Raw genomic sequence first — 21,684 nt, 5'->3', positions numbered from 1 at the left:
GCGTCCCGTCCCACTGCCTGTGCCCTGTGGAGACCAACATTTGCGATTTTACAGGCTGTGCTTGGCACGTGTGAGATACCTGTGGAGCTGCTTGCTGGAGCGGGCTTCTCCCGACGGGAATCGGCTATTTTGGGACCGGACAATCGTCTGGTACCTTGATCTGGCCGTGGACTAGAGAAAAACAATGAAGCGATTCACGACGGTCAAAATGTCCGAAAAGAACTCGATCCTGGAAGCAAACCAGGGTTGTCGGAAGCTGTAGGAAATTCCTGTATTAGGATCCGAAGTGATAACCGCTCCACTAACCAAGCTGATATCGTCGAAAGCGCTGGTTTTGGATGTTTCCCCTAAAAGTTCCGATTCCAACCACAAGACGACAATCTCATATCAGATAAAGTACCTCAAGGTATCGTTAAGATAACCATTTAGTGTGACTCCGTATCAACCCCGATAGTCAAAACTACAAGGGACGCCAAATCGTTAGATAGGTCAAACACATCTAGAGATTACATGCTTGAGCGAGTTTATTTTATCGTTTAGATACGACTCAGATGAGGTGGCATGTTCAAGGCGCATTTTCACCTGCGTAAGCGCGCCAATAAGATGGTACATGTTAGATACGTCCCCGCGCTTCCTTCCTTTTTGTCACATGTCTCTTTTTCCAGCTCTTCTCCCTTCCCCGCCCCAGACAGAACGCAATCCGGGGTAAAGGCCCAATGGTCTCCGCGGGGTTAGGGCGTAGATCTACCCCTGACTGTCACTGGATCCTGTTTTTGTTGCATTGGTCAACGGTTCACAGCCCTGACAGCTAGGTTCTTCCTCTGTGGTCGGAGTACGACACTGGTTGGTCCTCAGTTCCCCTTTTGCTTCCCCCAACTGAACGAAGAAAGTCCGAAGATTTTCACTTGCTTTCTGGCCAGGCGCAAGCTTCCTCTTTGGTGCTAACCTCCCCATAAAAGATACACTACTCTCGAGTCTGGATGGCTGCCGGACTTCATGTCACGGTGAATCTGATAGGCTTGACGGCCCGCCGGTATACGTTATCTACACTACCTACACTAGGTACCTCTAGACACTACACTAGACAAAGATAACACCAAGTTCACATGACCGTTTGCAGGGCTGAGAAAAATTGAGTGTTTGAGCGTATCAAAGTGACTAGCAAGACCGCCAGTTTTTTCAAAGTAAATCCTTCAATGAAATCACAGTCTCTGGACCACATGACAGCTGATGCGGTGAGGATGTCGTTAGGCCCGGTGCCTGGACAAAAGAAGCAGGATTCCAGAAGAAGTCCGGACAGAGTGGCATGGATGCCAAGTTAGGGGAGAGTATGGGGATCAGGGGAAACAGCCAGCGGGAAGAAGGAGATCCCGAATCGATAGCGGAATGCGGATGGGCGGGCAAGGCGGGGAAGCGGGACGGAGGAGAATGGATGGAGCCGAATTCTACATGGACGGACCATCGAAATTTCGTGATGCACCTTCCGTCCTGCCGACGATGTCGCTGGTGACTGAATGCCATGCCTCACGCTGCCGGCATCGACTCGGCTGTCACCTGTGACCACCGCAGAGGTTGCTGGGGAACGGGTGCGGCCGGGATGGAATTCGACTGCTGTCGGGTTCCTGCTGATCATAGCCGAATCCACAATTACTAGCATGCACCAATCACATAGCGAGCGCATAACTCCCCGCATCTTGGCGATAGCTGGACAAGCCAAATGCCTGCCGCGAAGTCTTATCAGCTGCTTATCTCCAATTGTCAACTCTCGGAAGCTTGGTCCACCAGTTTTTTCTGCCGGGCGGACAAGATTTCGTTTCAATCGGCTTGAACTCCATCCACCATCATCTCCAGCCCGGCCTGCAGCAGCATCTCGTCGCCTCTAGGAAACCGATCCCAGTACTTCGTCTTTTTACACAGCGTATACCCAATTTGCGTTTTGGCCCTACTACAACACAACGAAACAGTCGAAACAATCGAGTTGAGTGGAAACACCAAAAAAACCAGTCAAGATGGCGTCGCAAAATATGCCATTCATCAAGAACCTCGCCTCGAGCGGTACGTTTGCATCCCACTTTCCAGTACATACACTGCCATGTGATTGAAGTACAAGCTACATCATCACTTGGGATACCGACTTACCTTGTACCTCTTAACAATACTACCACTTCTATTTTCAATCACGTTTCATCTAAACTCCAAATGTCTACCCAATTCCCAGTCGATAAGCCCTCCATCACTGACATTTCCTCCTTCTCCATAGACAGCAAAATCCGCAAATCGGCCCTCGCCTCCCTACACACCTTCCTCTCCGCCAAGCACATTGCCACCACGCTCTCGCCCATCGACATTCTCAAGCTGTGGAAGGGTCTCTTCTACGCCATGTGGATGTGCGACCGCGCCATCCCCCAGCAGACCCTTGCCCAGGAGCTCGCCGATCTCATCTACATCCTCCCTCGGGAGTCCGTCGTCCCCTGGCTCAGGGGTTTCTGGGCGACCATGTCGCGCGAGTGGACGTCGATCGACGTGCTGCGCATGGAAAAGTTTTTGTTGCTGGTCAGACGGGTGGTGGGTGCTTCCTTTAGGTGGATGAAGGGCGCGCAGGATGGGAAGGCGGACGTCAGTGCTGCTACTGCTACCAAATCCAAAAAGGGTGGGAAGAAGGGAAGCGGAAAGGAGAAGAGCGCGTGGGACGCCAAAAGAGTCGATCAGGTTCTCGACATACTTGCCGAGTGGCCGTTTGCGCTGGACGAGGACGTCAAGGAGGACAGCGATTCCGAAGAAGAAGAAGAACCCGAAGCCGACGAGGACGACGAAGATGCCAAGCCCCAACACGAATCCCTCAGGAAAGAGAAAACCGAGAAGAAGGAAAACAAGGACCCGCTTCACCTCCTCGCCAAGAAGATACCTGCGGGACTCAAGATCCACGTGCTGGATATCTGGGTGGACGAGGCCGAGAAGGTTGGCATGCTGGACTTTGAGAGCGACGAAGAGGCGCTCAAGATTGTGCAGCGGATCATCGAGAAGATCGAGGAACTGGAGCAGCGCACGGTTAGCCCCGCGATAAGGGTTCGGTCCAAGGACTCGTTGTCGGATGACAGGCTACCGGGGAATGATAAGAAGCCTGTAGAGAAGGAAGATGAGGGATGGGGCGGGTTTGATAACTGATTTCGTTTCGTGAACATTGGTTTTTGTTGAGATATCATGGCTGCTGGCGTAATAGAGTTGCTTTGTTTGATTTCGTTCCGTTGTTTGTTGAAGAACTGTTTGGAAGACATTGTAATGTTGACCAATGTCTTGAATCGTGAACCTCCTCATAACTTTCGGTGCTTCACAATGTTACCTAGGAGACTCCGCGCATATAACTAGTGGTTCGAAAAGTGATTAATATACATCAACGTTGGTTTAATTATTACTCAACCACCAGTCCACCAAATTTCATGCAGGAAATCTGATTGGTATCAACCAGATGCGTTTCAGGAACTCTGGATACTCTATCTCATTTTTCGTCTATACAAAATAAGCCTAATGTGCGGCTGCACGAGCTCATCTCGGACACCCGGCGAATCACTACCGAATACTCTCATCTACGGTGCGCAATCTTGCCGGCAAGCCGCGTGTAAGCCTGCTCAACCTCATCGGGAATATCCACATGGACGATGGAGCCATTGCCCTTGGGACCGTAGCCGTTTTCGTCATCTCTCAATCGCGGAATCTCGCCCATGACCAGCTGCAAGAAACGGTCCATCTTCCACATCAATGCTTCGTTGACCGGCGGTGTTTCGTATGCCAGCTGCCCGCTAGTGCCGTCACACTTTACGCGAGGAACAAAGATCGGACAGCCAAGAATTGTCGGGGGCTGCGCCATGTCCGAGTAGACACGATCGAAGCATGCCACCGTCCGTCGAACCATGGTCGGATCTTGAATCACCACAATGGAGCGCGGCGCGCTTGCTTCGAGCAGCTTGCGTGCTTCCGTCGCGTTGGTAGCGCAGGTCGTGGAGCGATCTTCGATAAGGATTCGAGGTGCAGCGCTGGGGTCGACCTGGCTTGCGTAGAACGAGTTCCAGATAGCATAGAGGACTTGGGCTTCGGGCAGCCCACAGATCTCGGCAGCTATGCTCTTGAATGTCGGGTGAAGGGCGACGGCCTTGTGTACGAGCTCGGTTGAGTGGCCAAGGCCGCCGCAAAGCACAAGGGTTTTGGTGAGGCTAGGCTGCTGCACGAGGGTGTCGAAGACTGTTTGGGCGCTGTACAGGACGGAGCTGACGCATAGCACGATGCAATCTACCTGTCCGACAGACGAGAGAGAGGCGACATCCGGTCTAGACAGATACTGTGATAGGATATTGACGTCTGCTGAAATATCATCATCCATCTTGAGACAACGGCAGCAACGTTGGCAGCGATGAAATTCTACATGGCGGAAGGGGCCTAGGCGATTTTGTACGTAGCCAGTATGCCCAAGTCCGTATGTGCTGGTTGGTGTGCTGCGATTGTCGGCGTATGAGTTGCCACGCTCAACGCAGTCGGGACGAGGAACGATCCGAGTCGACTGGTGTTCCGATTGGTGGCGTCCGATGTCCGGTGTGCCGGAGCGGGCGTCGACGCTGTGATCGCAAGTTCCGGTGGAAGTGTATACTGCAATCGGCTTAGCGTCGACTTGTCAGGTACCTTGTACGAAACACCACAGCCAAAGCTTCGTGGGCACTACTGCACAATGTGTTCAACGACCTGGCCCACGGGTCTCAACTTACCCACAACATCATAGTATACAGTTCCGCCGGACCTTGCGATCACAGGACGAAGAAACAGCCACCGGGATGGCTTTTGCGTCGGAGGAGTGTGATGTGATCTGGGCGGAACAAAGACTTGGGCTTGGAGTATATAAGTCTAGGTTCGTTCGTTCTGTAAACGACACCGATATCCTGAGTCCCAATCCCTATCAATCATACTTGCCTTTTTTTTCCAGATTACAAACCTGGCGTCCAGAGAACCCTCTCGCTTCTACAATCTATTCCTCTCCCCCGCGACCATGGCCGACACCACTTCCCCCAATTCCATTTTTGTCACTCTGAAGGACGTCGCCAAGATGATCGACCACTCGCTGCTGCATCCGACCATGACCGATGCTGACATCGACGCTGGCCTCGAAATCGCGAAAAAGTATGGCGTTGCTACAGCGTGCGTGAAGCCTTACCTCATATCGCGGGCGAAAGAAGCGTTGGCCGGATCGGACGTCCTAGTCTGCCCCGTCGTTGGCTTCCCGCATGGCAACAGCACCACTGAAGTCAAAGTCTTTGAGGCTACCAGAGCTGCATCGGAGGGCGGCAAAGAGATAGACATGGTCATCAACATCGGCAAGGCCCTGGGCGGCGACTGGCAGTACGTGGCTGACGAGATCAAGCAGATCAACGAAGCCGTTGTGCAGCACGGTGCCATCCTCAAGGTCATATTCGAAAACGACTATCTCGAGGAGCGTCATATCATCCGGCTGTGCCAGATCTGCTCTGACGTTGGCGTTGCCTTTATCAAGACGTCAACTGGGTACGGCTTCGTCAAGCAGTCGAACGGACTGTATACATATGCGGGGGCTACTGTCCCGCATCTGAAGCTGATGAGACAGCATTCCAAGCCTGAGGTTCAAGTGAAGGCAGCTGGTGGCGTTCGCACACTGGACGATGTGCTACATGTTATGTCGCTCGGCGTCACTCGGATCGGAGCGACTGCTACTGTGGCGATCATGGAAGAGGCGGCGTCGAGGGGCATTACGGACGAGCCATCGCGCGTCCACTTCAAGCCCATGGCCGACTCATCATTGGGAGGATACTAGAGAGGTGTTGGGTGACTGTAGCTCGGGGGACTCGCATATGTGGCGCACACGTAAGGTTGCGCAGGCGAGGCTGCTGCGGGTGCTTGTGGTCACGTCTATGATGTTGGCAGTGTTTGTGCGGGTCAGCTAGTTCAGAGTAGGGTCGGTAGATAGAGCGAGCTTGAACACGCAGAGATCGTTATATATAGGTTCTCACAAAATATATATATATGATATTTGTGTGTGTACATACGTAAACTTGTATTTCAAGTAGAAATTGCTTTCCACTTCCATTTAGCTGCGAAATACATGCAACGGATCCCGCTGTGGAGGGACTATTTATTCATCAGCCGGTATTAGTCGTCTGCTTGCTTGTAGGATCCACTCAACGACTAGAACGAACGACATAAAAGCTGACGCCAGATCCATTCAGTTGTTAGGTACACTATTTGGGTGTCGAGTCCGTCATTGTGCTATTCTCGGATTGACCCACAGTGATGCCTCCTGTCAAACTGTCGCAACGTCATCCACTCCCGTCCAGCAGCTTCCGCCGGGAACAGCCCCTCTGACACAACACGCTCCTCTCCGTACATACATCCGCCCACTGTAGCCGGCGCGATGCAGCGACCAACCTTGAGGAACGATTCCGGAAGAGTGCCACGCGCCTGTCAACGCTGCCGCCAACAAAAGCTGAAGGCATGACCTCCCCTCTTGCACCTGAGTAACACACGATGACGGAGTACACTACCTATTAACCATGTGAGCCAAGTTCCGTCGTCCTCAAACAGTGCGATATTCGCCGCCCTTGCACACTCTGTATCCGAGCAAATGTAACCTGTGCCACTCCCGTCAAGCCAACGACGTGGAAAACCCACGAAGCCGGCCGACCAGCGAAGAAGGCTCGTCGTAGGAATGATTCAGCAGAAGTCTCGGCGGCTCACGGGCGACCATCCGAAGCCGTCTCCTCTGCGTCGTCAATGTTCCTGGACGAGGTGAGAACTACGACCAGTCTTCTGTAGCTTGTCACGCTAACGTGCGCCCAAGGCTTTCCAGCAGCATAACACGACCTCACCAGATGCCGCAGAAGTCTCGGCATTTTCGGCCCCTCGCTATGATCTGGAAGACGGTACATCTCAAAGCTCAGCATCGGACACGTCTGGAGGACAGCGCGGAGGTCAGACGCATGCTACCAAGACTAGCGCTACAAGACAGGGGATGCTGTCCGCATTGCCCGCCCGCGACATCGCTACTATGCTCGTGAACAACTACTTTGACCGGATCCACTGGTTCGTGCTTGTGTTCCACCAGAGCGACTTTCGACTCCAAGCTCAGCAACTGTACGATGAGACCAGAACGGCGTCTCAATGTCGAAGCATCCCAACGGCTTTCTTGGGTGTTTACCTCGCCGTCTGTATTCTTAGCCTGAGCTACCTGGATCCCAGTCAGACGGCGACGCTGTCACGTCTTGGCGAAGAAACTGTTTCGCTTCAGGAGCGCCTGCTTGGACCGCTACGTGCAGGACTTCTGGACATCGCGGCTGAGGGCTCGTTAGAGGCGGTCCAAACTTGCGTCCTCCTAGGCAGCTACTATCTGTACCATGGACAGCCCCAGCTAGCTTGGCCTGTCTGCGGGTGGGCTCTGCGTATCGCTCAGGCATTAAAACTGCATCGCAGATCGAGCCAGCAAGCAGTGGCAGTTCCCAACCTGGACGACCCCAAGCAACGCGCAGAGGAATCGAGGAAGCGATGCTGGTGGGCTGTATACGAGATCGAAACGTTCTGCTCTATGCTGTATGGCTACCCGCTGAGTATCAACGACGACGATTGCGATATCGAGCTGCTCCACCAATATCCTGTCAGATCCGCAGACCCGACGTGGGATGCACATGAGCGGCGTATCACGGGCCAGGCAACCTTACTTTCGTACAAGGTCGCTATAGTACGACTATCGATCATCGTGCGGACGGCATTACTAAAGCTATATAGCCTGAGTGACCGAAGTCGTCCACAGAAACCAGCTCGCCGCACAAACACCTCGGATCGCTTGCGCACACTAGTCGAAAGTGTAGCCGTCCTCGACCAGAAGCTAGATGCATGGCGCTTGGAGCTTCCTCAGCAGCTACATTTGGACCAAATGCCAGTGGGTGCGGTGGCGCCTTGCAGAGACTATGTTGCTGGCGCCGCCGGGCCATGTTCAAGAGCATGCTTCCACTACCTTTTTCCCCTACAGACACTCTCTCTGAAGCTTGCATTCGAGAACGCAAGGATCCTTATTCACAGACCTTTGTTGAAATATAGGTTAGCACTGCCAGACTGTCATCAGGCTAACGCGCCTCCTCCGCCAGATCGTTCAGACCCGTGCCAAGCCTCCGTCCGAGCATGCCAGGCTGCTGCATTACAGATCTCCGACATTTGCTCCCTGCCTCTTGTGCACGACGCCGGAGCTACATATGCTGTTGCGTTCATCTGCCTGCATCTTCTGACGGCTGCCATTACACTGTCCATCTTAGCTAGCCTCAATACGATGAGCCAAGCATCCCATGACTGTAAAATGGGACTTCGACGGTTGATGGAGATGCAGTCCCGACTCACCGGCAAGAGCATCGTCACTTCACAAGGCCTGACTGTCTCGAAAAGACTGATGTCGCTTGTGTTGCAGAAGGAGAGGGATGAGATGTTGAACATATCGCTTCTTCCAGACCCGTCGCGTGTTGAGATCGAGGCTGGACAGGAGGTTGCCGCAGCGTCTCGTGCGTCTGCTGGGTGCAACGAACACGACGCGCCAGAGAGTGGCTCCTCTTGTGCTTCAGCATTGATGCAAAGAGGTCAAGCACAAGCGGTAGATATGCTCGTAACGCAGGACCCCCTTGTTACGCCCGAGGATCCCTATCTCGGCTTCTACGAAGATCTCGCGACCACGCAGGCACTCTTTGATTTTGAGCAGGGCAAGTTAATATGACGCCGACTTGAAGTGAGATTTCTCTAACATGAACGCAGCCTTTTTTGAATCGCACAGCGACTCTGTCACCGATGGGCGCGTAGTTGCTGGCAGCCTTGGACAGCAAACTAACGGTGCGCAGGACTATAGCTGGATATGGAGCTCGAATGTCGATCCGGCCTTGCCATGGCACTAGAGCCTAGCAACTAAGCTGATGCAAACACGGTGAAAGGCTATCATCAGTGGTTGCTTATCCTTTTGCATACCAACGAGCGCGCTGTTCTACCCACAGCAAAAGCTCATAGTAGCAGACTCTGAGCATAACAACCACTTACGACCATACCCACTAGAAAACACGGGATCCCATCCGCTCACCCATAAATAAGCCAGTGAGGGACACAAGCTATGTGAGGGTCAACTTATGTCTGGGAGTTGAAAGGATATAAAACGGGTCTATTTATCACGTGGTAGGGTCAAAAAACTGAACAACCACCTTCCATATCACCAGACGTCCTGCGACAAACGACCCTGAAAGATGGAAGCATCTTGACCCGGTCATATGAAGACTTTGTCCCGCAAGAAGTACGACATTATTTGCCCAGGGTTAACCAACAACAACTCGCGAACACGAACACCAGTCGAAAATTCCAAATCCATAACCACCACACCCAATCCCCCAAATGACACTGCTTACTCAGATGTGTGGGAAGATCTGCAGCCAGTCCGGAACAAAGTAAACACCATAAGCCATATAGCGAACACTGATAAACGATTCCACAATGAGATACCCCCGCACGGTAACGAAAACAACTATGGATATTATAATTAAAAAGAAATACCATGCGGCGAGGAACCCAACGAGCCAAACACGGGATGTCTGATAACCCAGCCGGAAATGCTGGAAGTTATACCGCTGGATAAAGATAATTTGAAAGCGATAGCATAGACCAACAGGAACGGTAGCCATCATCAGGAGACTCGCTATCCTCCAAATGATACTCTCCACTCTTGTAGGAAAGACGGAGTCCCAGGCTGCTAGGTGGATAGCGCCAACGGAGGCACCGACCATGACGCAGACGAAGTAGCTTGTTTTGCTGAAGCCGCTGAAGGTGGCGTCTAGGAAGGCGGCGTACCGTATGATGAGTCTGGGAGTAACTTCCTCGAGTAGTTTCCGGCGATTGGCATCAATGGTTTCCGGGTTGGAGTTTTCGCTGTCATGTTGGGCTCCACCCTTCTGGTTGACAGCAAGTGGATTGAGTTTGTCGACCTCAAACTTGAGAGTTTGGAACGCCCGCCTGTATCCAAGATCGGTATACCGACAATGTTGGCCTGACGATCCATGTCTTTTGTAAGCGTAGGGCTCTGGTTGCTCGACTGGATCGATGCGGTACAGTTCCTCAACAACCTTGATGTGTCTCGCTGCTCTTTCTGCGCGGCGACGATCGGCCCGGGTGAGACGGATTGGAAATTTGTCTTCTTCTCTGCGGTCGAAGCCGGACGCCTTTCTCAAGTCAACTCGCCAGTTATCCGCACCAGTCCAAATACATTTCCAGTTCGGCTCCTGGGACACGGGCATGTGGCCGACTCCACATGGAAGATACTGATTGATACCCAGATCGAAGGTTTCCGGATTCCCGGACGGTACGTCTACTTCCTCGATTGGAACTGACAGGACTGAATCCTGTGAGCCTGTTGTCGACTTTCCGGGTCCCATGTACTGATCAGGTTGGTCTGCTGGAGTAGGCAGAGGCGTCGATTCTTGGGCCATCTGATTCACAACAATCAGGGCCGTCTTTTCTTTGGTAGAGTTCCGACCATCCTCTTCCCTGGTAGCCTTCGATTTGTCCAGCTTTTCTTGTTTCCACTTCAAGTTTAGGAAGCCAGTGAGATTCTGTAGGTCACAGAACTGTTCCTGAACCATCAGTGCTAATGCATCTTGAAAGCCTTCTCTAGTTGGCTCGTCTTTGAAGTCGGCAGGGTTAACGAAGACTGGTTGTCGCACGTCAAGGGGTTTCTGTGGACGTGTTAGTCACGAATCAGCGGGGATGCTTGTCAAAAAAAAGGGACGAGAATCACCACGTATGGAGAGGCAAACTCACTTTTAACCAACACAGGTATAGTAACATTGCAACCAGAACGTGGCCAAAGGTGTGCAATTCCAAAAGAGAAACGGGATACCCCGCAGCTTTTCTGGCAATGCACTGAATGCCCATCCAAGCGACTTGGACGAGAACTACGCACTTTTGCACCAATGCCCCTTTGCTTTTGTCTTCGATCACGGCGGGCTCAACGAGGAGTTTTTCCAGGTACCCGGGCCCCAGCTTGGCAAGCTCAATCACTCCGTCGGCTGAGAGAGGAAGCGTTTCGGGCATGTTGTGGCCATGGAAGTAAAATTGGACATGGTCTGACGGTTTGATGTCGGAGATGTCGACCTGCAGGCCACCCATGACAACGAAGTAACAGAACTTCATATCGACCATGGCCATGGCCTCCTACACGAAGGGTTAGCATCTTTACTTACGTCAAGTAGGTCTTTCCATTCACATACCTTATTGCTTTTCTCTATGGTCTTGATAATTTCGTTGACCATGGCCAGGGATTCCTACACGAAGGGTTAGCATCTTTACTTACGTCAAGTAGGTCTTTCCGTTCGCATACCTCATAGCCTTTCTCTTTGCTCTGTTTGATTTTATCGACTATGGCCAGGGCCTCCTATACGAAGGATTAGCATCTATACTCACGTCAAGTAGGTCTTTCCGTTCGCATATACCTGATTGCCTTTCTCATTAGTTTTGATGATTTTGTTGAATATGACCATAGCCAGTGCCTCCTATACGAAGGGTTAGCATGTTCACTTATGTTGAGTAGGTCTTTCCGTTCGTATACCTCATTGCCTTTCTCTTTGGTCTTAATAATTTCATCGACTTTATCCAGGGCCTCCTACACGAAGGGTTAGCAGTTTTACTAATGTCTTGTAAGTCTTTCCGTTCGCATTACCTTATTGCCTTTCTTGATGATTCCCTTGAGCGTCTTCTTCAGTCTTCGGGCGTCAAGATACACCTGGAAAGCGAGTGCGAACACGGCCTCGGGACACATAAGTGCCACCAGCACCAGGGCGGCTTTGATGAGCGTGAAGCTCCTTTTGCCAGAGCCTCCAGGTGGTACGGTCGGATGAATAGCAGTGTAGGCGCAGGCAATCAAGGTCACCAAGCATGATATGATGATATCACCGGTACCCCGGACGGTTGGCGAACTCACCCATGGCGGAGCGGGTTCCTCGTTCAGTACGGTTTTATTATCGCGATTATCGTATATGAACTCACGGACCTCGTCGGTGTTTTTGGCCGCCCACGTGCAGACGACGAAGAGGAAGGTAACGAAGAAGTGACGAAGATCCATGGCCGGTCGACATGGGTTGTGTCTGTTAGATCATCCGAGTGAAAAGGCAGACAAAGTCAAGAATGCTGTCTTGGGAAATCTTGGACAAGCAGAGAGGATGGTGATATAGAAGTATATTTCGCCCATCACATCTCAGACTCGAAGTCGCCATCCCGACTGGGCTGTAGTTACCATTGCCCTCCAGACGGTTCCCAAACTTTCTGAGCGCCCGCCTTCAGTTCGGTCAACCCCCTCTTTTCTCATCGAGCCTCATCGCTAATCGCGGTCAAAGATTGGTCTGTGGAATATTCAGATCATTTTGATGATCGTCCCCCATATTCGGCTGGCATTACTTTATACTGAATTGCCACGGAGCCTATCATCTCCCAACACAAAGTGAGATAAGCACCTTTGACAGGTCTCGAACCGGAGGGCAGTCCTTTTCACCTTCAATAGGCGTCGAATAGAATCTCTCGCAGATCGACCGCGCGCATATGCAGCTAGGGTTTTACAGATTTGCCCCAGGTTACATACATTCAGACGTGGGAATGCCATTCAGTGGATGCCGGGATGCCTAAAAGACACACATAAGGCTTCCAATCCCACGAGGACACGGATGTCCCGTATCGCAGCTCGCCTTTAGACCTAGGTAGGCTCTCGGGGAAGCGTTTCTCTTATTCCTACAGCCTTTCTTTCTGTGCTTCTTGCCCAGTCCCTGCCGGACCTGCACCGTCACAGACATGTGTTTACCAGAGAGAGTTGTTTGGTATAGGTCAGTACTCCGGAATGTGGCCGGCGTGACACCAGAATAGTCTTTTTTTGGGGGGGGGGGGGGGTATCCACGTTCCCATGAGGCTCTCATTCGGCCACCATCTCCTGGTCTGGTCTGGTCTGATGTAATTGTTTACCCAACCTGGTTACTAGAACGATGGTCCGAAAGGACGCCAGTGACAATGGAAAAGAGATAGATGAAAGATAGGGAATGATGCCTAATGGATTGTACCATACATAGGACACCCTCGAGCGGCGGAAAGGTAGAGGGATCTTCGTAGCGCCGTTCGCACCTAGCATCAAGCCTGGTGTCAGCGTGCCACATCAACGTTTCGTCTTTCAAGGATCAAATGCAGCTTTGATGCTGGAATGTAGTGGAGGACATGCCGAAAAGGTCAACCAGAGGGTTCACTTCCGGTAGCAGGCAGATGAAGAAGGTACGTATCGTGACAAGTTTCAAGCCGTAATCCAACAAGACAAAAGCGAGAGATTGATTCCCTTGCCACGCTCTCATCAGACTCGGCAACTATCTGCATATACTAGTTCTAGGAATTCTGAGAGAAAGAGTATTCTGACCGAGTGCAATTTTGGTGTTACCAGTGTAAAAGATCTAGAGGCAGTGTCAGGACGGTCAATTTTTCTTATAATCTGCCGGTCGGTGACGACCAGCGTATCTCTGGTGTTTTATTTCTGGTATTTTCATTTTATTTTTCTCTCTTCCACAACCATTGTAACATTCTGATTCTCTTCGTTGCCTTGGGTTCTTTTTTTAATTCCTCCTTTGAAGGTTGTAGTGATGCCTTAAATCAACAAACTTCAACCTGTGCACCTTGCCGTCCTGGGGTCCTGCTCAATCACCACTCTCTCTTCAGCATCTAAACGATTCAGACAGCTACGAGCACACTTCAACCACACTCCAGATATATCATCAGTCATTATATTCATATTCACTAACAGTATTACACTTAGATATGATAATAATACCCTTGCGCGCCATCCAACCCATCCTTTCCCGTTGGCCATATCATTCATTCGACGTCATGAGAAACCTGTCTCTCGGAAGACATTACTTATTAGAACATACCTCCTCAAGCCTTCCCCCTTTTATATTCCACAGTACTCAAACATACATCCTCTCAGTCCAATCAATAAGCCTTAATCGCACCCACCGTGGCACGCCCACCTAGGTATAAACACTTTCGGTCCACGAGTTCACCTGAAGCCCGCGCTCTGCCATGTCCGCATCCTTGAGAAAGTCGAGCGGCATCCATACTAGATGCCCCTTCACTTGACTCAGCTTCTTCCGGGCGTCGTCGGGCGGCATGTATCGGTCAAATATGTGACCTGGTTTGACACCCTTGGCTGGGAGAAAGGCGTTATATTCATCGAAGGTTTTTACTTTTTGTTGATGGTTAGTTGAGTCATCACGAGAAACAAAAAAAAAAAAGGGGGGGGGGGGGGGGGACGGCTTGTAGGTGAGGAAAGCTTACCGTGATCATCAGGATCAGCATGGAACAAGTGCCGGAACACTTCGGTATTCTTGGTCGCTCTACTCGTCCACATCTCCCACAGCTCATCGCTCAGAGGATCCTCCACCAGCTTCCAGCTCTCATGCCGCTCCCACGCATCATTGGGCGAGTCATCGCCTGGTGGCTGCGCATTCGGATCACCACTAGCGTCTAGATCCTGTGGCGGCAGGAGACCGAGATGCTCCCGCCACAAGTACCGACGTAGCGAGGTAGCGTGCCACCCGGCCTCGAACGGCTGGCCGTGCATGGTAGTCTGGACTGTCTTCTTGTCCTCCATGATGATGCTCAACTCGCTGTCGTGATAGCCCAGCTGGCTGCGATCGTTGAGGTTGCTGGAGCCGCAGATGACGATGCGGTCGTCCGCGATGAGCACCTTGGCGTGCACGTAGAGCTCCTCCTGAATCCAGTTGTTGATTTCGTCCTCCGGGTCGCCGTTCCAAGTGACATCGGCCACGGATCCTGTGTGGGCCATCGCGTGGTGGGCGACGGTGAAATTGGACTGGGTGCGGGTATTGTCTTTAGCCCTCGACGGGCTACTGGTTTCCGAGGCGTTCGGGTTGCTGCCGTTGAAGTGGCCTCCGTTGATGTTGCCGTCCAGCTCGCCGTCGGCGTTAGCGTATGCGCTCACCTTTTCATCGCCGCCGGTCCCTTCCTTTTCTACCTTGCTCCTAGCTTCCTCGAACCGCTTCTTCGCATCACGGCTGTGCTTCTGCTCTTCGGAATCCTGCAGGGTGTCTTTCTGATCTCTTAGGTTGCCCATGTGGGAATCACGGCCACCTTGGGGGTCGTAGGTGCCGTGGATTCCTTCACTCATGACTTCCTCCGCCTGGGCTCGCTGGAGTTCCTGGTACGACACTCCAGCTTCTTGTTCCATTCTTTTCTCGGCAGCGGTCCTATTAAGTCGATCGTAACTTCGCAAGTTGAAGAAGAAGATGTGCTGGTTGGGATCCACTCCTTCCTTGCGGATCTGCTCAAAGATGCTGTGCTCTCCACGGCAGATGGACTTGTACTGGTAGTCCATGATGGCACGGGTACCCAAAGCTGCATTATCGCGAAGGTCACCTGCAAAGCCAGGAATAGCAGGGATGAGAATGATAACGCGGAACTTTCTGCCTTCCTTGGCAGCACGGACTACGGCGTCTACTATGGCGCGGCCTATAGTGTTGTGGATGGGTGATTGTTCTTTTCCAGTGGCCGTGATGAAGAATTGGTTCTCGATGTAGACGTAGTGCTGTGCGTTGCGAATGATGTCGCTGTAAGCATTCTGGATCGAGTGTTCGGTAAGGATTCCGCTCGACCAGTCAGCACTGGAGCGGACGAGTTGGGCGTGTATGGTGCCTCGGTCGACGATAGGTTTGTTGGCGAGGGGAGTGAGTGGATGAACGACGTACTCGCCCACGGGAAATCTGGGCCTCTGGACTCCAACTAGATCTTCATCTTCGCCTTGCCGGCCTTGTAGCTCAATCCAGTCATAGCGCTTGTCACGCTTGTACTTGTCTCGCTTGATGAAATTCCAGCGAAGGACGAAGTGTTCAGCAATGTCATAGACACATGGACCCAGCACTCCCATGGCGACATCATGCCACGGCATACGGCCATGCTCTGCCTTGGACAGCTCGTTCTGCTTCCAATCCTTAACGTTTTTGAAGTCCATGATACGATTGTTGTTGAAGTCTTGACCGGGCCAGATCTCGTTGGCGATGCCTTCAGGGTGCATATCAGACAAGCTGTGCTGATGGTAGTCCCAACGGCCGAAGCAGAGATCGAGGCCACCAATGAAGGCCATCTCGTAGTCAATGACAATGAACTTTTCGTGATGGGCCCAGTAAAAAGTCATGTCGGCAACGTTCTCCAGGACATTGTGGTCGGGATGGCGCATGACCGTGATGTTTCCGTGCCCCGGTGAGCCTTCTGGGCAGAGTGCCTGGAGGGCATGCTTGGTATGGGCAGAATTACAAGTAATTGCGGCTTCGACTTCGCGGTATACAATGACATAGATCTTGACGCCAGCTTCAGCACGACGTTTGAGAATCTGGTCAAGCCTCCATTCTTGGTTATAGGCGGGAGGACGACGCAGGAAGAGTTCGGGGGAAAGCCACCAGTCGGCAATGTAGATGGTCTCTTTTGCCTTTTCGAGAGCTACAGAGACAGCCTAGCATGGTTGTAAGCTGGAATTATCTGCATGATCAGAGGAAGTCAACTTACCCAAAAGTAGTCTCTGCCGTCGACATACCACTTGATATTGTTGCCATCCCGTTCAGGAAAGAAGGAGTCGAAACGATGGGAGGTGCAGATGCTTGTTCGCTTTTTGTCGCAGGCTATTTCGTGTTCCTCGTCATGGCGATGCTGGGGGTTGATCAAGTTTTTGAACTTTCCGATTTTGTGCTTCTCGTGGACCAGATGTTCGTGTAAACTACTATTGGCCAGCTTTTCGCGGAGCTCGCGAAAGGGATGCTTGAGCTTTTCGCTGGTGCTCCTTTTATGTTCGTGTTTACCGTTCTGAGCAGGATCACCTGCAGCCAGAGCGGTAGCCATTGTCGTGGCAGTGCTTGATCCTCAGAAGCACAATCTGGCGAAACAATGTGATGTTGACTTTTGTAAAGAATTGGAGGGGTATCTGGGAATTCTAGGCCAGTAAGGCGGAGGCGCTAAAGTACGTAGGGTGCTTGCTGCTCTAGATAAACGACGGAAGCCTGTTCTTTAAGAAGCAGAAGGGTAAGCGCAACAAGGATGCTGAGTGGAAGGAAGGGAAGCCCGCTTGGACTACATAGGGGGGGAGGATGACGAGAATGCCGTCGAGAAAGAAAAGTTGGCTCGGAGAATAAACAAGGTTCGTTCGAGAATAGGTTGAATACTACGTGTGCCTAGGGTGTTCGGGTGGTTCCAAGAAACATGGAGAGGGCGGTTTAGGGCGGAATAACGTGCGAGTGATGCGACTTCCCCAACCCTCGGCATCTCTGATCCGCCTTGGTCATCACCTTTTCTTGCTCCGCGTAAGTCTGGTTGGCCGAGGGAAGAAGTCGCTGCAATTACACAAGAGGCGCAAAGGTCCAGCCGTCAAGTGGAAGACCGGGTTAGGTGAAAGAAATTGAAGGGAAAAAAACAACACCAAAGGGAAGCGGCTATGTAAACCATCATCACTAACATGGCTTCGGAATGACGTCATGCTAGCAGTTCTTGTGTTGCCGCATTGCATTGCATTGATGCGACCGCGTGGCCTGTGTGTTTGTGTGAGTGTGCACCGCATGCTGTTCCGTTGATTGAAGCTCACAGACTTGGATTGTCTCAAATTGACAATGTCGATTATAGAAACTGCCATGTTCTGAAGAGGCCTTGAGGGTCCAATTGATACAAGGCAACAGCTGCGCCTCGAGTAGGTCCTCAATCATGGGCGACGGGAGTTCGAGACTTTCAGGAACGCGAAATCCACCGGGGAGCTCCAAGCGCAGAATAGTGGGTCTTGAGCTCCCTTCTGACCAATACTTGGCTACAATTCCGCGGTATGGAACCTCGTCATGTTGAGAAGCATCGTCCTGTTCCTTCCTACCGCGGCCTGACTTAACCACAAAGGTACTCTTCCCTAATCGATAAGGAGTACTTACCTAGCTAGGTAGTGTACCTCTAGCAAGGCAAGGGGAAGCTTTCATCCCTATCGCAACATCAAGGGTTCACAGTGTGTTCTGTTGTTCGAAACATGCAAGTCAATCACTGCAGAATATTGAATCTTCCTTTTCCATTCCTGCCTTCTGTAACCCCCTCAACACCGTGCGTTTCAAAGGGACCACCGGCTTCAGTGGACGAGCTAGAGACACAGCAGATTTGCGGGGGAGGGAGCACCTTCTTGGTTGCCGCGTGTCAGGACATGTACTCTTTGCCCTAGCGAGCCTAGCACAGCCGCCTTCAGGTACTTGTCCCCTAGCTCTGGGCGGGGCACAGTCGAATGATTGGGGATGGTGACAGTTTCAAGTTCCACTGTTCCACTCCGCCATGGAGTGACCGACCCCCTTTCCCACCACGTTCCGTCGAGTCCGTTGCTGCTTCTAAACATCTGACTTGTCTTTCTTCATCTCTTTCGTTTTTCAAACTAACCATCTTCATCGTCATCACCATCCTCCACGACCAATCCACGCAACAACAACAACAACAACCACCACCACCACCATGTCTACCGGCCAGATCCCCCCCGGAGGTACCTACCTCAACACCCTCAAGCGTTCCTTCACCGACGTCCCCGTCCAGGCCGACAAGGGCAATGCCATTCCCACCACCGAGTTCCTCGAGGCTGCCGAGTCGCTAGTCTCCATCTTCGATGTGCTCGGCTCTGCCGCCTTCTCCCCCGTCAAGAGCGACATGCTCGGCAATGTCGAGGTGCGTCAGCTGTCCAGTCCAGCATTGACCGAGGTTCCTTACATACGCCAAGTGCAGCCAGCTAACAATGTGCTTCCATCTGTTCTAGAAAATCCGCCAGCGTTTTCTTGCCGCCCCTACCGAGTCCGAGACTCTCCAGGACCTTGTAAACAACGAGCAAAAGGCCAAGGAGAACAAGGCCGGCCAGGCCCTGCTCTGGCTCGTCAGGTAAGAGAACATTAGGCTGGACGGCTCCAGAAGAAGAAGGAGGAGGAACGGTGTACTAACAAGCAAACCTCCAGGGGTCTCGAGTTCACTTGCAAAGGTCTTGCCAACAACGTCGCCGCCGCTGACCAGGAGCTTTCTACCTCGTTCCGCGCTGCCTACGATGTCACCCTCAAGCCCCACCACAGCTTCCTCATCAAGCCCATCTTCAGCGCTGCCATGAGCGCTTGCCCTTACCGTAAGGACTTCTACACCAAGCTCGGTGACGACCAGGACAAGGTCAACGCTCAGCTCAAGGAGTACCTCGCAGCTCTCGAGAACTTTGTCATCATCCTCAAGGCCTTCCTCGACAGCAAGGGCATCAAGAAATAGACGAATCACGCCAAGAGGACATACACACGACGCGACGGCAAGGCGGCACCACATATTATTTTTTCACGAGCCAGCATTCATATCTATACCGAGAGGCGGAACTGGTTTCCCGTCCGACTCAGAGACGGGGACGATCACGGGCTAGAGGGGACTGGAGCACCATAGCACCGCAGGCCTTTTTGTCTGTCAGTTGTCTTTATCATTAGTAGTAGTTAGTCCGCATCGCGTTGCGTGGTGTCTGATATTGTTAATGCCTATTCTTGAATATCCATTATCCGGTGCTCATATGCCGCCAAGACCTGCTTCAAGGGAACCCTAGACCTCAATGTGTCTGTCTAAAGCTGACTACAGCCGAGGCTCTCCATCCCGAGTATTTCTCCTCTGGCAATCTGGTTCCATGTCATAAACCGGCCATATCCTTCCGTCAGTATGTCTCTTTCCTCTTCACTTGAAACTGAGTTGGAGCTGACTATGACTCCGGACAGTGTCTCCATCTTTGACTTGGGGGGCTTTGTTCTTGTTGGTAGTCATGCCATCCTGAAATTCTCGGTCCACCCAATCCGCAGGTCGGAAAGGTCTCGGTAACTTCCCTACTATTGCCGCGTTTGACTGATTCCATGCTTGTCTTTGGGAGGGCGATAGACCAATATTTGATAAGTGGTTTCATAGGAGATTACGATTCTACCCTAAAGCTTTGCCTCCAGTAATTCTTTTTTTTTTTCTGGCCAAAGACAACTGCACCACCGCAACCGTTATTAACACACGTATCTTGGCATTCACTCTCTTGAGCCCTACAGCTGCAGCCATGGCCACTTCCGTCAGAGCCAACGAAGCCACGGTCCCAATTAAGAATTAAAGCCATATCTATCAGCATCGTCATCCTGCATCGCGAAAATATCACAGTATTTCTAAGTGATAAGGACCACAACTCCCATGACTCAGCCACAACACCGAGTATTCCCCCCTTGAAATATGGAACGAGAGGGTTAGTGCCGGAGAAAGAACCGGCAGCAGCAAGCCTCGTCCTCATTGTCGGCGGTTTGGAAAGGTGAACCAGAGGCTCTCACCACTTTTGTTGCGTCTCTCTTGGGTGGACCTCAATATCGTGTGTCAAAAAGAAAGCCGGACCAAGTTTGATGGTCTGTACTACATCTTGTCCTGACGGAGTAATCTCACTAGCACATGCTTCCCACTTGATTCACAGACGAAGAGGGACATGAAAGATAAGAAACTGGAGACCGAACAGGTCTTAGTACTAGGGAAACTAGTGTACGCCGAGTTAGTGCTCGGACCGAAGTAAGCAGTGAAATCCGGGAGATATTCACGGCCCGCCATTATAGCTAGGTCTCGAAGTGAACCAAGTCAAGCTTCTCAAAGCCGCGATCGAAGTTGAGAGTCTCAGGGTCAATGAAACCAGTCTGAGTACCTGCCCTAATAGAATGTTTCGATCAGTTTTGAGTTGAGACAACAATCTTATGGCAAAGCCGTTACTATTTCACGCATTTCGCTCCGCAGGAACAAAGCATCGCTTCACCTTCCATTTCTTACAGCAGCGAAAATCCCAAAGTAGTCAAACCCCGCTCCGAAAGAAAACATTGGGGCTGAGAATGAGATCCGACATTTCGGCCATGCCATTCATTCAGCTTACCACCTTACCAACCTCATGCCTCCATAGGTCTCCATTCAGGGTCGATTCAGGTGGTTCCCCAGCACGCCTCTAGCAAGCCAACCCTAGCCAATAGGGGGACTCGGCTTACACCAGTGCTCTTGGCTCTCCTGAACTGTCACCGGACCGTCACTAAAAAGATCCACGGATCGACAAAGCTAAGAGTGGGACCACAAGAGACTACAAAAGACTAAAAGGGAACCCTCAGTTCAGCTCAGTGCCGAACTCATGCAGGGACACGTCGAGATTTTCTTTCTTTCTGCCTCGTGATCTTCAGGTCTTTGGGGCCAGAAAACTCTGAACTGGGAGAGATTGAGAAATGCACATTTCGGTGTCAACGATAGATTATCTGCCAGAAAGATATAGGGCCAATGACAAGGGGAAAGCAGGTCTCACAACGGAACATCATGAAGTACGAAGCACGGGCAGTGCAAGTAAGGTAAGCATGTCTCAAAGCCATTGGCGGCTCTCGTTCTTCGTACCACCTGCAAAGTATGTCGACCGAGTCGAGTGTCAATCTCCCTTCCGACGCGGGGCGTGGCCGAGTCAAGCCTCGCATTAGCCGGTGAAAACTTCACAGGCCAGCTTCGAATTTTATACTACACCAGCCATTCTGGGCCAGGTACGTACAAGGAGGGGGATGTGATCCG

The 21,684-nt window shown here is 51.7% G+C and overlaps 7 protein-coding genes across 7 annotated transcripts; 4 read left to right on the top strand and 3 right to left on the bottom strand.

Moving 5' to 3' along the window:
- Positions 1 to 2,009: 2,009 nt before the first annotated feature.
- Positions 2,010 to 3,233, top strand: NEUTE1DRAFT_78239 (uncharacterized protein; the record flags this gene model as incomplete). Its single annotated transcript, XM_009850815.1, has 2 exons — positions 2,010 to 2,055; positions 2,261 to 3,233. The coding sequence occupies 2 exons, from the start codon at positions 2,010 to 2,012 to the stop codon at positions 3,163 to 3,165; spliced, it is 951 nt and encodes a 316-aa protein (XP_009849117.1).
- A 251-nt stretch (positions 3,234 to 3,484) lies between these two features.
- On the bottom strand, positions 3,485 to 4,470 carry NEUTE1DRAFT_78236 (uncharacterized protein; the record flags this gene model as incomplete). Its single annotated transcript, XM_009850814.1, has 1 exon — positions 3,485 to 4,470. The coding sequence occupies one exon, from the start codon at positions 4,373 to 4,375 to the stop codon at positions 3,581 to 3,583; it is 795 nt and encodes a 264-aa protein (XP_009849116.1).
- A 562-nt stretch (positions 4,471 to 5,032) lies between these two features.
- NEUTE1DRAFT_128345 (deoxyribose-phosphate aldolase) lies at positions 5,033 to 6,054 on the top strand (the record flags this gene model as incomplete). The annotated part of the gene is made up of 1 exon (XM_009850813.1): positions 5,033 to 6,054. The coding sequence occupies one exon, from the start codon at positions 5,033 to 5,035 to the stop codon at positions 5,828 to 5,830; it is 798 nt and encodes a 265-aa protein (XP_009849115.1).
- Positions 6,055 to 6,540: 486 nt separating this feature from the next.
- On the top strand, positions 6,541 to 8,767 carry NEUTE1DRAFT_108379 (uncharacterized protein; the record flags this gene model as incomplete). Its single annotated transcript, XM_009850812.1, has 3 exons — positions 6,541 to 6,548; positions 6,579 to 6,801; positions 6,854 to 8,767. The coding sequence occupies 3 exons, from the start codon at positions 6,541 to 6,543 to the stop codon at positions 8,765 to 8,767; spliced, it is 2,145 nt and encodes a 714-aa protein (XP_009849114.1).
- A 673-nt stretch (positions 8,768 to 9,440) lies between these two features.
- NEUTE1DRAFT_99001 (uncharacterized protein) lies at positions 9,441 to 12,145 on the bottom strand (the record flags this gene model as incomplete). The annotated part of the gene is made up of 6 exons (XM_009850811.1): positions 9,441 to 10,760; positions 10,846 to 11,238; positions 11,295 to 11,348; positions 11,378 to 11,404; positions 11,517 to 11,576; positions 11,744 to 12,145. The coding sequence occupies 6 exons, from the start codon at positions 12,143 to 12,145 to the stop codon at positions 9,441 to 9,443; spliced, it is 2,256 nt and encodes a 751-aa protein (XP_009849113.1).
- Positions 12,146 to 14,078: 1,933 nt separating this feature from the next.
- NEUTE1DRAFT_78227 (uncharacterized protein) lies at positions 14,079 to 16,959 on the bottom strand (the record flags this gene model as incomplete). The annotated part of the gene is made up of 3 exons (XM_009850810.1): positions 14,079 to 14,293; positions 14,386 to 16,576; positions 16,630 to 16,959. The coding sequence occupies 3 exons, from the start codon at positions 16,957 to 16,959 to the stop codon at positions 14,079 to 14,081; spliced, it is 2,736 nt and encodes a 911-aa protein (XP_009849112.1).
- Positions 16,960 to 18,447: 1,488 nt separating this feature from the next.
- NEUTE1DRAFT_116265 (uncharacterized protein) lies at positions 18,448 to 19,647 on the top strand (the record flags this gene model as incomplete). The annotated part of the gene is made up of 3 exons (XM_009850809.1): positions 18,448 to 18,792; positions 18,881 to 18,999; positions 19,074 to 19,647. The coding sequence occupies 3 exons, from the start codon at positions 18,586 to 18,588 to the stop codon at positions 19,366 to 19,368; spliced, it is 621 nt and encodes a 206-aa protein (XP_009849111.1).
- Positions 19,648 to 21,684: the final 2,037 nt, after the last annotated feature.

The sequence above is a fragment of the Neurospora tetrasperma genome (assembly GCF_000213175.1).
Source record: "Neurospora tetrasperma FGSC 2508 unplaced genomic scaffold NEUTE1scaffold_2, whole genome shotgun sequence".
Classification (NCBI taxonomy): Eukaryota; Fungi; Ascomycota; class Sordariomycetes; order Sordariales; family Sordariaceae; genus Neurospora; species Neurospora tetrasperma.
The sequence above is the reverse complement of the archived record's forward strand: the minus strand, read 5'-3'. Positions and strand labels throughout refer to the sequence as shown.